General features: G+C 38.8%; 2 protein-coding genes across 2 annotated transcripts; both read left to right on the top strand.

The window, feature by feature from the left end:
• Nucleotides 1–3,980: 3,980 nt before the first annotated feature.
• On the top strand, nt 3,981–5,393 carry LOC149190969 (uncharacterized). Its single transcript, XM_089410630.1, has 2 exons — nt 3,981–4,549; nt 4,844–5,393. Exons 1-2 carry the CDS (start codon nt 3,981–3,983, stop codon nt 5,391–5,393), a joined length of 1,119 nt encoding a protein of 372 aa, XP_089266756.1.
• A 1,881-nt stretch (nt 5,394–7,274) lies between these two features.
• Nucleotides 7,275–8,237, top strand: LOC149190968 (uncharacterized). The gene has a single exon (XM_089410629.1). The coding sequence runs from the start codon at nt 7,275–7,277 to the stop codon at nt 8,235–8,237; it is 963 nt and encodes a 320-aa protein (XP_089266755.1).
• The last annotated feature ends 5,265 nt before the right edge of the window (nt 8,238–13,502 follow it).

The raw sequence follows: 13,502 nt of genomic DNA, 5'->3' as shown, positions 1-13,502 counted from the left end.
GGAAGAATGTATAGTGAATATTCAAAAAATCATTTCTCCTCAACCATGAGGAGTTAGAGGGAGTTCCATATACCATTGGAAAGGTCTTAAAATAATCTTTCCAACCATATATGTTATGCTTCCATTTGATCTAAGTAAATGGAGTAAAAATGTATTCAAAGATAGGGTATCCAAATGGAGCATCAAAAATCAAAAGACAATATTTCGAAATATGTTATTTGAATATTTAACATTCTATTTCATTTATAATACCTTTGGCATCAATGACAACTTCTTTCAACAATGGGAACAACCTTTTATTATTGGAATTATCAATCTTCTATGATTTGATTCAGTCATCAGACTTGTTACAACTTAGTTTATGGAAGACTCTACCCATCTATCTATCAACAAGTGGAAGTTTGAGCAAGTGGTCTTATTTTATCACATTATATAACATTCCCCTCCCACTCTAGCCTTATATTTTATTTTTACATAAGCTCCAAGTTACTTTATATTCCATAAAGTAGGGATTCGTATGATCAAGGATATAACTCTTCATGAGTTATATCTAGCTAATTAGTGTAAAAAACATTTTTTTAGTAATTTTTTTCTTACCATGCTAGAAGACCAACCTACTCAAGATAGCCCAATGGAGTGCCTCAATACTTTTTTCCTTGGCTATAGTTCTAAATCCCAATTATATACAACCTTCTATATAGGTAAGTTCAATAACCAATTATAAGTTTCATGACCTCTTAAAAATGGGATAAGAATTAACCATGGAAGTTATTTAAGTTTTTCAACATCACCTTTGCATTTGAAACCTTGCAAAAATGCATATGGGAGGTCACAATGCAAAGGGTGGAGACTAATATTCACATGTGGGAAACTAAACCCCTAGTCATTGCATCCAATTTTTGTATTTAATGAAAAAATCTAGCATGTACTCATGTTTATTATTCTTCATGTTGGATTCCTTTTAATATGGTGTATTGGTTCTTAGAGAAATTCCTCACAAACTTTCTTTGGGCCAATGATGTGAACAACAAAGACTTCACAAACATATGCAACTAGGACCATTCTTGTACCTTGAGGGAGATAAGAGGCTTTATTATTATTAAAACAAGGACATGTGCTCAATAATTATGTATAAATTGGGTGGTGATGATTGTCTATGGGAATAAGTCCTAAAGAGTCATTTTCAAGTACTATTTTTTTCAAGATTTCCCTCTTCATAAAAGTACCAGGTGGGGTATCTCCTTTCAAATATTGATGTTTATCCCTACTAAATATCAAGTTGTTGGAACATTTTTGGGGACTAAATCTAAAATTCTAAGGAATCATCAATTCATTCTTATCCTAGATGGGCCTTTCCCTTCAAATGGGGCTCTCTTTCAATCATCATTATTTTTGGTGTTGGGTTTTATCATTATATCAGGGTGAAAACATGGGAAAATGGTTCAATTATCATTTTGAAAGTTATTTAAGAAGGGAACCCATTTTATTAAAGGCTTGATAAATTCTCAACTGAATGAATGGCTTTCATGGTCCAAGCTAAAAGGAAAAAAATTTGTTGGATATTTCTAATAAATTTGGTCTATAATGAGCCCCAAGAGTTAGCTCAGTCAGTCAAATCAAGTGCCTCGCCAATGGGAGACCACAAGGTCAAATCCCAAAAACTCTTGGGGTCAGGTCAGTAAATAGGCCGAGGGGTGTTGATGCCCTTCGGGTGGTGTCCACTCAGTGTTGAACAATCCTGAACGTAGCAGCTACCCACTGACTCGGGTATCTGTGAACCAGAAAGTGAAAAAAAAATGGTCTATAATGAACATAAAGACTAATTTTGGAAGACCTTATTATTTTACTTATAAATCCCATGATCCTAGTTGAGGGACTATAAGTGTGGGTGTTCTACTTCCTTCACCAAATGTAATCCAATCCACCACTACAAGGGTATTTTCTTCAAGCATGTGTCAAAATTATGATTAATGTCCTATCATAAATGAGTTATAATAATAAGACTTAGATTTCCATGCTTAGGAAATTTTAGAAGAAAGTCATGGAACCTTCAAAAAAAAATTACATGGTTCTAATTATGGGAGGATTACTAGCTAAGAAAAATATTTCTTATCAACAAGTTTGAAGCTCGCTAAAACCACAATTTTAGAGAGTGCAAATTAATTGAGTAGTAATCCTCTATCAGTCATACTTCCTAGCTTCTATTACATGGAAAATTGATCTCTTGGGGATATATTACCCTAGGTTATTGAATATGATACAACCTAGATGTTTGTGAAAATTAAAGTGTTATACATTTTGAGAAGAATCATAATGATTTCATTTTTAATAATAATGAGCATCTTGAACTTTATCCTAGAATGACAATGCACCAACACTTGTTTGTATGTCCTTGCAAATCAAAGTGGAGATAGACCATCTATATAACAATTATTGGAATTATGGAGTGATTCTCCTTCTATAAAGGGTCAAGAGCCACCTTTTCATTCTTAACCTTCAATAGCATAGCCTTAATAGATGGTTTTCTAATGTCTGAGCATTTAATTTTAAGAGCAATGGGAACGCACATGTAACATGAATCCTTCCAGTATGCTTTACTAATATTGTTAAAGTCGGTCATTTTTTTCTAGCGCGCGCTCTGCTCCTCTGCGAGCTTTCGTTTAGGTCAGCGATCGCTGCCAGGACTGTCCCGCCGCCATGGGTGCGCCAGGGGGTGTGGAGCCCTCTCCCACCCCTCCATCTTCAACAGCAGAGGCCTTTCGTAGTCTGCTATCGCAGAAAGGAAAAAAACGTTCCCATCCCGACGTCCCGAAGTTCATCAAAAAGCTTGATGAAATCCCAGAAATTGCTTTGCCGGAAGATCAACCGATCAAAATCGCTCTTGCCTTGGCTGACAGAGGTCTAGTGGGGCAATTTATGGGTCGTTGGCCAACAACAAAATCGACTGATGAATGGGTTCAACGAAACTGGAGGCCCCTGCTGCCCAACAACGTGATCTGCTATGCTGTCGGTAGAGGTTTTTTCATTTTCGAATTCACTACCAAGGAAGACCGAGATCTGGTGTTCAGAAACGGTCCATATTTCATGGGAAATCAAGGTCTCTTTCTGAATAAATGGACCCCCGACTTCGACCCTTCAGTCGATGTCCCAAAGGAGGTTCCTGTTTGGGTCCAGCTTCCCAACCTACCATTACACTGTTGGAGCTTCCAATCCCTGCAAAAGATAGGAAACGGACTAGGCAGATTCATCGACAAAGCTGATAACAAGGGCCAATACACCTGCGCCAGAATCTGCGTGGAAGTTGACTTGGAAGCTGGTCTGTCGGAAGCCATCAAACTTACAGTTGGAGATTGGCACCACTTCCAGAAGCTGGACTACGAGCAACTGCCCTTTAAGTGCAGAATCTGCCATGAGCACGGTCACTTTCAACGAAACTGCCCCAAAGCCCCATCAGGGGACAAAGTGGAAGAAGAAGGATGGAAAGAAATAAAAAAGGGCAAGGTAGTCTCAAAGCCCAATGAGCAGAAGAAATCAGGACCAATGGGGAATCCCCAAACCAATTCCAAGACCATATCAGTTTCAAATGATGGCCCCTCCTCAGGTGAAAAGGTGGATGCCTCAGAGAACCATGAAGAAACTGAAGATCAGTCGAAGAAAGTGAAAGAAATCGAAGAAGAAACAACTGTCCCCCTAATAGAGGCTGAACAAGGGGGAAACGCAGGCAACGACGAGCACATTAGTCTTGCCTCTGACTTAGGGGAATAATCAGAAGAAAGAGACTCAGAATCAGACAGCTCACAAATTACTCCTATCAAATCGACTAGGGGTCGGAAATCCAAGAAGAAACAGAGAGAGGAGAAAACTTATCTGGATGTTCTCCAAGGCTCCCAGAAAACTCTCAAAGGAATGATGAACACCAGATCCGGGTGCAAGCACAACAAGGCTCCAAAAGGAGCCACTCCTTCCCAATCCAGTAAATAATGAAGTACGTCTCCTGGAATTGCAGAGGATTAGGTAGCAGGCTGAAAGAAGATGCCCTGAAAAACATTGTGAGGTTGCATTCGCTTGAAATCCTTCTCATCCAGGAGACAAAGCTGGAGGACACTCTTCTCTTCCAATCCAGCAAAATATTCTGGCGCAAAGGCCCCAGTAGAGCTGTCAGTGCTAGAGGCGCCTCTGGTGGGATTGCCTCCTTCTGGGACAGCTCCAAATATGACTTGACTCACGAAGAAAGTTGCCATCACTGGATTTTCACTCAGCTCCTCCACAAAGACTCTGGTCAACAAGTAAGTATGTTCAACCTTTATGCTCCGGTCTCTCCAGCGGAGAAAAAAATTTGCTGGGACTCGCTCCAGTCTTTTCTTTTATTGCACAATCCAGAAAACATCATTATTGCAGGGGATCTAAACGTTACTCTAGCCGCTGAAGAGAAAAAAGGGGGTTCTCCTGTAAGGGACCCAGCTAGAGAATGGGTAGAAGATATAATGATTGGCTGGGATCTGGAGAATATCAAGCTTTCAGCTGGGAAATACACTTGGTCTAACAAAAGGTTAGGTCCCAACCACATAGCTGCTCGTTTGGACAGATTCCTCGTCCAAACCTCCTTCCTTACTAGTGGTCTAATGGCCTCTTCCAAAATTCTACCTAACTGCACTTCCGATCATAAACCCATTAGTCTCGAGCTCTCCATGGATGGTTTTCTTGGCCCCATTCCCTTTAGATTTAGCCCTTTGTGGATTCAGCAAGAGGGTTTCCATGAGATGGTTTCTGAAGTCTGGAACCGGCATGTCCTGGGATCCCCTTTCTTTGTGTGGGAAGAAAAGTTGCGGGCTCTTAAGAGAAGGCTCAAGGAGTGGGCTAAAACTCTGAAAACTCCAGCTGCCAAGAGAAAAGAGTCATTAGAAAACCTTGCTGCCCTCCAATCATCAATGGAGGATTCTGCTGTTACCCAAAGTCTGCTCCAAAAAGAAGTTGAGTTGCAAAAAGCCCTCCATAAAGCTAGTAGGGACGAAGAGGAGTATTGGAGACAAAAATCCAAAAACTTATGGTTACAGGCCGGCGACAAAAATACCAGTTTTTTCCATAAGCATGCCGAAGCTCGCAAGCAATTCAAAAATGTATCAGAAATCCGCTCCCAAGATGCAGTGGTTAAAGATTTTGAAGGCATCAAGAGAGCAGCCTTCACTTTTTTCAAAGAGCTTTATTCAGCGCCTGCTGACCCTCCTATAGACCCCCATGCCTATCCGATTAATCTAATCCCCCTCTGTGTTCAAGACTCTGTCAACACTATGCTGACTGCACCGATCAGCATGGATGAGCTCAAGAAAGCCTTGGATTGCATGGAGCCGGATAAGGCGCCAGGGCCTGATGGGTTCACTGCTAGGTTCCTTTAGTCTTGCTGGTCAACTATCAATAAAGACCTCCTGAGAATGGTTAGGAAGTCCCAATCTTGCTCTAAGATAGGAGGCAGTACCAATTCAGCCTTCCTTGCATTGCTTCTGAAAGAGAAAGGAGCTTCAGATTTTAGTAGATTCCGTCCCATTTCGCTGTGTAATACTAGCTATAAACTGATTACCAAAATCATTTCCATCCGACTCAAGAATATTCTGCCGGACATCATCCCGGAGAATCAAGGAGGCTTCATCAAAGGGAGAAAGATACTGGATAATATTGTGCTGGTTCAAGAGGCAGTTCATTCAAGTTGCCAAAGAAAAGAGAAAGGAATGGTGATAAAACTCGATCTGGCAAATGCCTTTGACAGGGTGAGGCATGACTTCCTGTTCACTGTTATGAAGAAAATGGGCTTCTCAATAACCTTCATAAATTGGGTGAAAGCCTGCATTGCCTCTCCTTGGATTGCGCCGCTGGTAAATGGCCGATCTACTGATTTTTTTAATGCATCTAGGGGATTAAGACAAGGTTGTCCGCTGTCCCCTCTCCTCTATGCTATTCAAGCCTCAGTGCTTAGTTTCCAGCTAGACTTTTGTCAACAAGTCCAAACTCTGCCAGGCCTCAGAATGGTGCACAATGTTAAAGACATAAACCATGCCCAATTTGCCGATGATACTCTGCTCCTTGGAGGAGCGAGCATTAACTCGGCCAGATCTTTTAAGAAGGAATTGGACATTTATAAGGAGGCCTCCGGCAGCAAGATAAACTATTTAAAAAGCACAATCTATGGCTGGAACTGCTCGGTCAAAGATCTGGCTGACATTGCTAGGCTCCTTGAGATGAAAGTTTGTCAGACCTGGGAGTCCTTCAAATATCTTGGGATACCAATCTTCAAATCCATACCTAAAGTTGCCCACTGGATGCCCCTCTTAGACAAGCTTAAGCTCAGAATACAAGCCTGGGGAGCCTCCTGGCTGAACACTGCTGGGAAAATAATTCTTATGAAATCTGTTCTAATAAGTATGCCTCTTTTTCAGCACTCCATTCTACTTGCTCCCAAAACCTTCCTCAGTAAAATGGATGGTATTCTGAGGAGATTCCTTTGGGAAGGGGGGAAAAATAATGAAAGAAGACTTCATTTAGTTAATTGGGACACCATTAAGAGGCCAACCCTGGAAGGAGGTCTGCAAATGAGAGATTTGGCTGCACAAAATCTCGCACTAGGCTCTAAAATCCTGTGGAATATTGTAGCTGGGAAAGTTAGCTGGAGTAAGGAAGTCCTGTGGAAGAAATATTTTCAAGGTCAGCGTTTGAGATGTTTGGATCATCCGCCAAAAACCACCAAAGGTTCCCCAATTTTCAAGCTTTGTCTCTCTGCTCTGGAGCATTTCAGTTCCAATCTCTACTGGATCCCAGGTAATGGGAAAAAAATCAGAATATGGGAAGACCAGATCCTAGGAGATCAGCCATTGAACCATATAGAAGGCCTTGCAAATATTAAATTTTGGCTACAGTCCAACAATATGGAAACCCTTTGGGACATATCCACCTGGACGGAGGATTCTGGTAGACGGTGGGACAGCTGGAACCTGGGAGAGGTTCCACATTGATTGCAAATTGAAGCTTCGTTACTTTTAGACAAACTCCAAGGAAAATCTCCCATTTCAGCAACAACTAAGGACAAAAGAGGGTGGGGCTCCCATTCTGGCTCTTTCTCGGTTTCTAAAGGTTACAAAAGTTTGATTGTTGTTCCTAATGTCCCTCCTGACCCAAAGTAATGGAATTTTATTTGGGCCTTCCCTTCGCTCCCAAAAGTAGACTTCTTCTGTTGGACGTTAGCTCACAACAGTATTCTCACTAGAGATAATCTGAGAAAACGTGGAATGGAAGGGCCATCCAGATGCCCTTTGTGTATGTCAGAGGAAGAAACAGCTAATCACCTGATGTTGCTATGCCCTTTTGCCAAAGTTGTTTGGAAGGGGGTTCTAAGGTCAAGGGCTGACAAGGTTGAGCTGCCAAGAAATATTCCAAATCTACTTCACGAGTGGGCCAAGTTATCTTCGTTCTGCCTCAATAAAAAAAACCTTCTTAAGACTGCTTGGATGTGGATCCCTAAATACACTTGCTGGAAGTTATGGTTGGAAAGGAACAACAGATTGTTCAGGGGTGAAATCTGCACTACAAACAACGTTATCTCCAAAATTAAAGCACTCTTGGGAGAGACTTTGGATGCTAAACCGGCTTTAAGGAATGAAGCGATTCTGGACAGTGAGGAGGAGCTTTGGCTGAAAGATATTGTTCCAAATTATCAAATCAATCCTATTTCCCCGGCCTCTTTCCATGCTATGTGGGAAATTCGCCTGGAAGAACAGGAGTTTATAAAGTGGCGATCTGCTCTAGATGACCACTGTCTCTTCTTCGACAGGGCCTCTAAAGGCAACCCTGGGGCTGCAGGTGGGGGCGGTGTTCTTCTGAATCCTGATGGCTCTACTTTGCTCAGGTATCATTGGGGTCTGGGATTCGAATCAAATAACAGAGCTGAGGCTCTGGCTCTGTGGCAGGGGCTTTCTCTGGCTCTAAATCGGAACATTCACTCTCTGACGGTCTTCGGTGACTCCAGACTTATCATTCAAGCGCTGAACTCCCTTTCGAATCCTTCGCAGATCCACTTAGTCCTCATTCTCAAGAAAATTAGATTCATTCTGGCCAAGTTTCGGAAAATATCCTTTTATCATATTCTGAGACATCTGAATTCACAAGCTGATCTGGAAGCCAATCTTGGCTCAGCCCGTAGCCAAAGAACTCTTTCAGTCAATTCTGAAGAGTCTCTCTGCATCATTCCATAATCTTCTTAAGACCTTCACTTTCAGCAAATCTGTTCACTCTGCTGCACTAGGGGATCGCACCTGTACTAGTAACAATGGGCTTCTGCAACAGGCTATTCTTAGGTTAATCTCTGATCGATTGTTCCTGTCACAGTTTTCCCATCATTCGCACCTGGATCCATTGGTAGGCAATCAATACAGAAATGATTAGATGCACTGGAAGCTCAGTCCCCATTAGATGCACTGGAAGCTCAGTCCTCATTAGATGCATTTGACAGAGAGTGAATGTCTGAAGACAAGTAGACAACAAGTTCCAGGTTTGATCTAATTGCATGAAGGGTACATTCTATGTATGCACTATAGTTGCTGATGATTATGGTATGAGCACCGAGGGCTTTGTTGTAGCATATTGGATTATCATCCCGTAATTCGTCAAGGATTCAACCTAAGTTGGGCATAGGTCGATTGGTGGCATCTTGGGTTGTGCATGAGGGCACCGGTCTTCATTGTTAACAACTGTAGTATTACAAGCTTTTGATTCCAGAGCAGAGACAAGGCAAGCACCTTCAATCGTGGTCCGACCTCAAAGGCGACACCTCCTGCTATTTCAAAGCGCGAAACCCCTTTCTGTGTAACAAGAAATTCTTGGTCAAACAGCGATGTATTATCCAAGTACGCAGCAGCTGTTTTGCCGCCTATCAATGCAATTTAACCGTTAAAGTCAAAAAAAACATGAATCCTTCCATTTTATTTATGACAAAAAAAATTGTGTATCTTACTTGCTATTTCAAAGGATCACAAGACTCTTGATCTTGTTGGTGATGCATAGAAAATGCCATTTGATGAACGTCCCATAACGACTACTTGGGGCCTCGTCCCAAATTAACAAGACGAACCTTAACCTTTTGCAAGCATTATTGTTTAATCTTTTATTTTTCTAGTTATGTGCATTGTAGAATCATGGACATTCTTATATATATATATATAGAGAGAGAGAGAGAGAGAGAGAGAGAGAGAGAGAGAGAGAGAGAGAGAGAGAGAGAGAAAATTACTTACTCTTAGGTGTTTTACATAAAGAAACCCATTTTTGAGTTTCAAGTAGCCAATTGGTAGTGATTATGGTGGCTATATGAGCTAATGTTTTTCTGAATAATCAAAGGAAGTTAGTTTCAAAACAAAACACTACTTCTCATTAGTCTAAATTCTCTTAATACATATTTTACACTCTTAGAGTTCACAACTATCCTAATTTCCCTTCACTTACTCTATATTCACTCAACTCTATAGTCTAACTTGGTTATCTTCCCAATGCTCATTCTAACAATGTGTTTCATTTATTCTTCGCATTTTAACAATATGTCTACACCATCATCATCAACCTCATTGTCTCTTCACCTTATTGATATTTAATTATTCACCTTCCCATTTGACATTATTGTTCTATGTTGTCTTCTTCTTTTCACAATTTCTAGGTGTTCCATACTTACATTATGTCATACACCCCTACACATGCCACTCAATTCTATCTCCCTTTTTGCTTACTCAATTTGACATGTCTTCAAGCATGCTTCGTTTACCACATGTGTATCCCTATTTATTCTGATAGACCCTTTTGGAATACTTTCTCGACCTTTTCTGCATACTTTCTCAAAAATTAAATGTGCTCCCAGAAATGCATGCTACATCAAGCCTTGTTTTTCCTTTTCTTTCATTTAAACATCCTTATTGACTTGTCTTAGCTTCTTATTAGAATGCATTTCTCACATACCAAGAATTTTTCTAATTCCCTTGCATTATAATAAAAGCAGTTGTGCATAAGAAGTTATGAAAGGTCACCAAGTTATTTGTTCATCAAGAAAGAGTTGTGCTTTCACTTGCATGTTAGCACTTAAAAATGACACCACAGTTTCAATTTATTGTAATATTCATTATAGGAAATTGATGATTGCGAATAGAAATAAATATCGATATAATTTAAACATTCTATAAATTTGATTTTGACATTTTTTATATATAGTTTGGAAAGAATAATTTTAAACTAATTATATGTATATACACATCATTAACATTACAAAGATCAAATATATATATATGTAAAATAAAAATATTAAATTTATTTCTATATTAAAAACGATTACAATAAAATGTTGAATTTATTTCAATATTAAAAACAACCATTTTAATAAATCCAAAATTAAAATTTTATAGCCCAATTTTAAAAATAATTAACCATAAACATCAAAATCTTAAAATGTTGAACCTTCGTCATTAATTAAATTTCAATATTCACTATGAAAATCAAGCCTGTCACATGGCAATAAAGTAACATCAAATAAGAGCTTGATTCCCAAGACCGAAAGAAGCGTGTGCATTGTAGAAGCATTGTTTTTTAAGTTGTTAATGTGGAAAAATACGAAGAGATGCACGCATACCTAATAAAAGGGATCAAAGATATCAAGACTAACGCTTTTCATGGTATAACCCATTGAGTTAAAAGTGTTTTGGGATATTTGGGCCTTTACTAAGTCATAGATTATTTACCAAATTTAAATATACTTGTGAACTATATTGATGGTAAATAAATTTGATTTCTAGCATTTGGGTGTTTACCTCCACGGTCGGGACGGATGGCTTTTTGCTTTTCAACCCGGGTTCAAACCCACGCTGCATGTTTTTAGCTGCGCCGTAGCTATATGTTGACTATCTTGCTTCAGCATATTTGTATTAATCAAGCTTCTGTATATATGTTGACTATCTTGCTTGTATTAATCAAGCTATATGTTGACTATCTTGCTTCAGCATATTTGTATTAATCAAGCTTCTGTATATATGTTGACTATCTTGCTTGTATTAATCAAGCCTTATATATGTGTACATGATTATCTTGCTTCGGCGCAGCTATATGTTGACTATCTTGCTTCAGCATATTTGTATTAATCAAGCTTCTGTATATATGTTGAGCATATTTGTATTAATCAAGCTTCTGTATATATGTTGACTATCTGTTGACTATCTTGCTTCAGCATATTTGTATTAATCAAGCTTCTGTATATATGTTGAGCATATTTGTATTAATCAAGCTTTTGTATATATGTTGAGCATATTTGTATTAATCAAGCTTTTGTATATATGTTGAGCATATTTGTATTAATCAAGCTTTTGTATATATGTTGACTATCTTGCTTCGCTGTTATGCAGCATATTTGTATTAATCAAGCTTCTGTATATATGTGTACATGACTATCTTGCTTCGCTGCTATGTAGCATATTCATATTAATCAAGCTTCTATATATATGTGTACATGACTATCTTGCTTTCAGTTGCACCGCAGCTATATGTTGACTATCTTGCTTCAGCATATTTGTATTAATCAAGCTTCTATATATATGTTGAGCATATTTGTATTAATCAAGCTTCTGTATATATGTTAACTATCTTGCTTCGCTGCTATGCAGCATATTTGTATTAATCAAGCTTCTGTATATATGTGTACATGACTATCTTGCTTCGCTGTTATGCAACATATTCATATTAATCAAGCTTCTGTATATATGTGCACATTGCGAATTCAATCGCGCTTCTGTAAATATATGTAAATTGTGAATTTCGAGTTAATACAGCTTTTTTAAGAGAGACTCACCCCCCTCATTTAAAAAAAAAAATGATTTCTAATTTAATTTAAATATATGTAAATTGTGAATTTCGGGTTAATACAGCTTCTTCTAAAGGGACTCACCCCCTCATTTTAAAAATAAATTTGATTTCTAATTTAATTTAAGTTATTTCAGTATATTATTTTTATAATTTATAAATATATATGTGATAACTTATTTAGTTTAAACCAAAAGGAAAATAATGACATTGGTTTTAAATCTTTTAACATGTGGATAAAAAAAATTATTTCTAATCTTTATTATTGTATATTAAAAAATGACTCGTCTAAATTATAAATAGAATGGTTTTTAAAATAAAATTGATAATACAATTTTAAACAAAATTATGATCTTTTATTATTTAAAATATATTTTAAAAACATAATTAAATTCAATTAAACTACTTAAACTTAATTTTTTAAAATCTTTACTCGATTTTAATTAAAAATAATCTAAAAGACAAAAAAAAAAATGATCGGAGTGGGTTGAATCGTGCATTCCTCCATGTGGATTTGTTAAACATATACGTCATACCTAAAACTGGTTTAGTTTAGCATGTGGTGCTTACTAACTCGTTTGTTGGAGTCAAATTATAACGAGATGTCCCCAGATTTCTCGAATCTTTTCATCAAAACGAGGAAGTCCAATAACGGCTTTAACTGATATAAATGGTTCATCTTGGGGTTATCTCTTCGCCGGCCCAGCATTGCGGAGGGAGGGTCGACGAGGACTTCTTGTTTGCACTGGACAGAGGAGCAGTTCGGTTATACTTCAGTTACTCATCTTTTAACTCTCCTCTTTCAGGTATTCGTCTTCAAAACTCAGCCTCCTTCCCTTTTTTTCTGATCAATTTATATTAATGGTACTCAAATACCTCTGTCCAGAGATGGATATTTTGACAATTCCAGCGGATGATCAAACCCCACAGATGACAATGTTGTTCCCAGTGCTGGGCAACCATGGTTGCTCCAAGTTCTGCGCTGGAATTGTGTCATCTCTTCTAGGAACTGCGTCACCTTCCCAGTGAGCCTCCCTTGCTCAGAAGTCGATATGCTGAATTGCTGCTCTCTCTTTCCCACATAAAAAAACCCCAACGCTGCCTCTATGAGACTGCGTCAACCCCTCTAGCTTCTGCATCACTCTCTTTGGAGCTGCACTATATCTCCTTCTGTTGCTCTACCTCTCTACTATGTATCCTCGGCCTTGGACAGAAGTCCCTCTGCCGAAGTACCCCTCTACCCCTCTCACTGCAACTCTGATCACTTAACTCGACTTTCTCAACAAACCACGCCCCTAATACCAATGGGCAACTTACCGTTCTATTCGACTGTGCACAGTGCATACACAGGGACAAGATGGAGCAGCATGAGGAGGAGGATACGATGGACTGGCTGCAATGGCAGCTGAATATTGAGGAACCTGAAGTTATATATGCTAACTTCTTTAAAATGGATCCTTCCTATTACTCAGACGATGGAAAACTTATGTACACTATTGCCACACCAGTGGACGCAATTCCTCCCTTTGGTTTGAGAATTTACAGGTATATGGCTTCACTCTCCGCTTTGCTTGGAATGGTATATACAAATGCCATTATTGATTCGCGTAACAAAAATATGCTGCAGATATGTT

The sequence above is a fragment of the Pinus tabuliformis genome, chromosome 3_1 (assembly GCF_031772625.1).
Source record: "Pinus tabuliformis cultivar Carrire ecotype Pingquan chromosome 3_1, CPIR1, whole genome shotgun sequence".
In the NCBI taxonomy this organism is placed as follows: Eukaryota; Viridiplantae; Streptophyta; class Pinopsida; order Pinales; family Pinaceae; genus Pinus; species Pinus tabuliformis.
This window is presented reverse-complemented; position numbering and strand designations above follow the sequence as displayed.

Excerpts from the sequence above, each read along its gene's own strand:
- LOC149190969 (XM_089410630.1), top strand. The coding sequence starts at position 3,981 with ATGAAGTACGTCTCCTGGAATTGCAGAGGATTAGGTAGCAGGCTGAAA. Across the intron at positions 4,550-4,843 it reads TACACTTGGTCTAACAAAAG|GCTCAAGGAGTGGGCTAAAA; the intron begins GTTAGGTCCCAA and ends TCTTAAGAGAAG.
- LOC149190968 (XM_089410629.1), top strand. The coding sequence starts at position 7,275 with ATGGAAGGGCCATCCAGATGCCCTTTGTGTATGTCAGAGGAAGAAACA.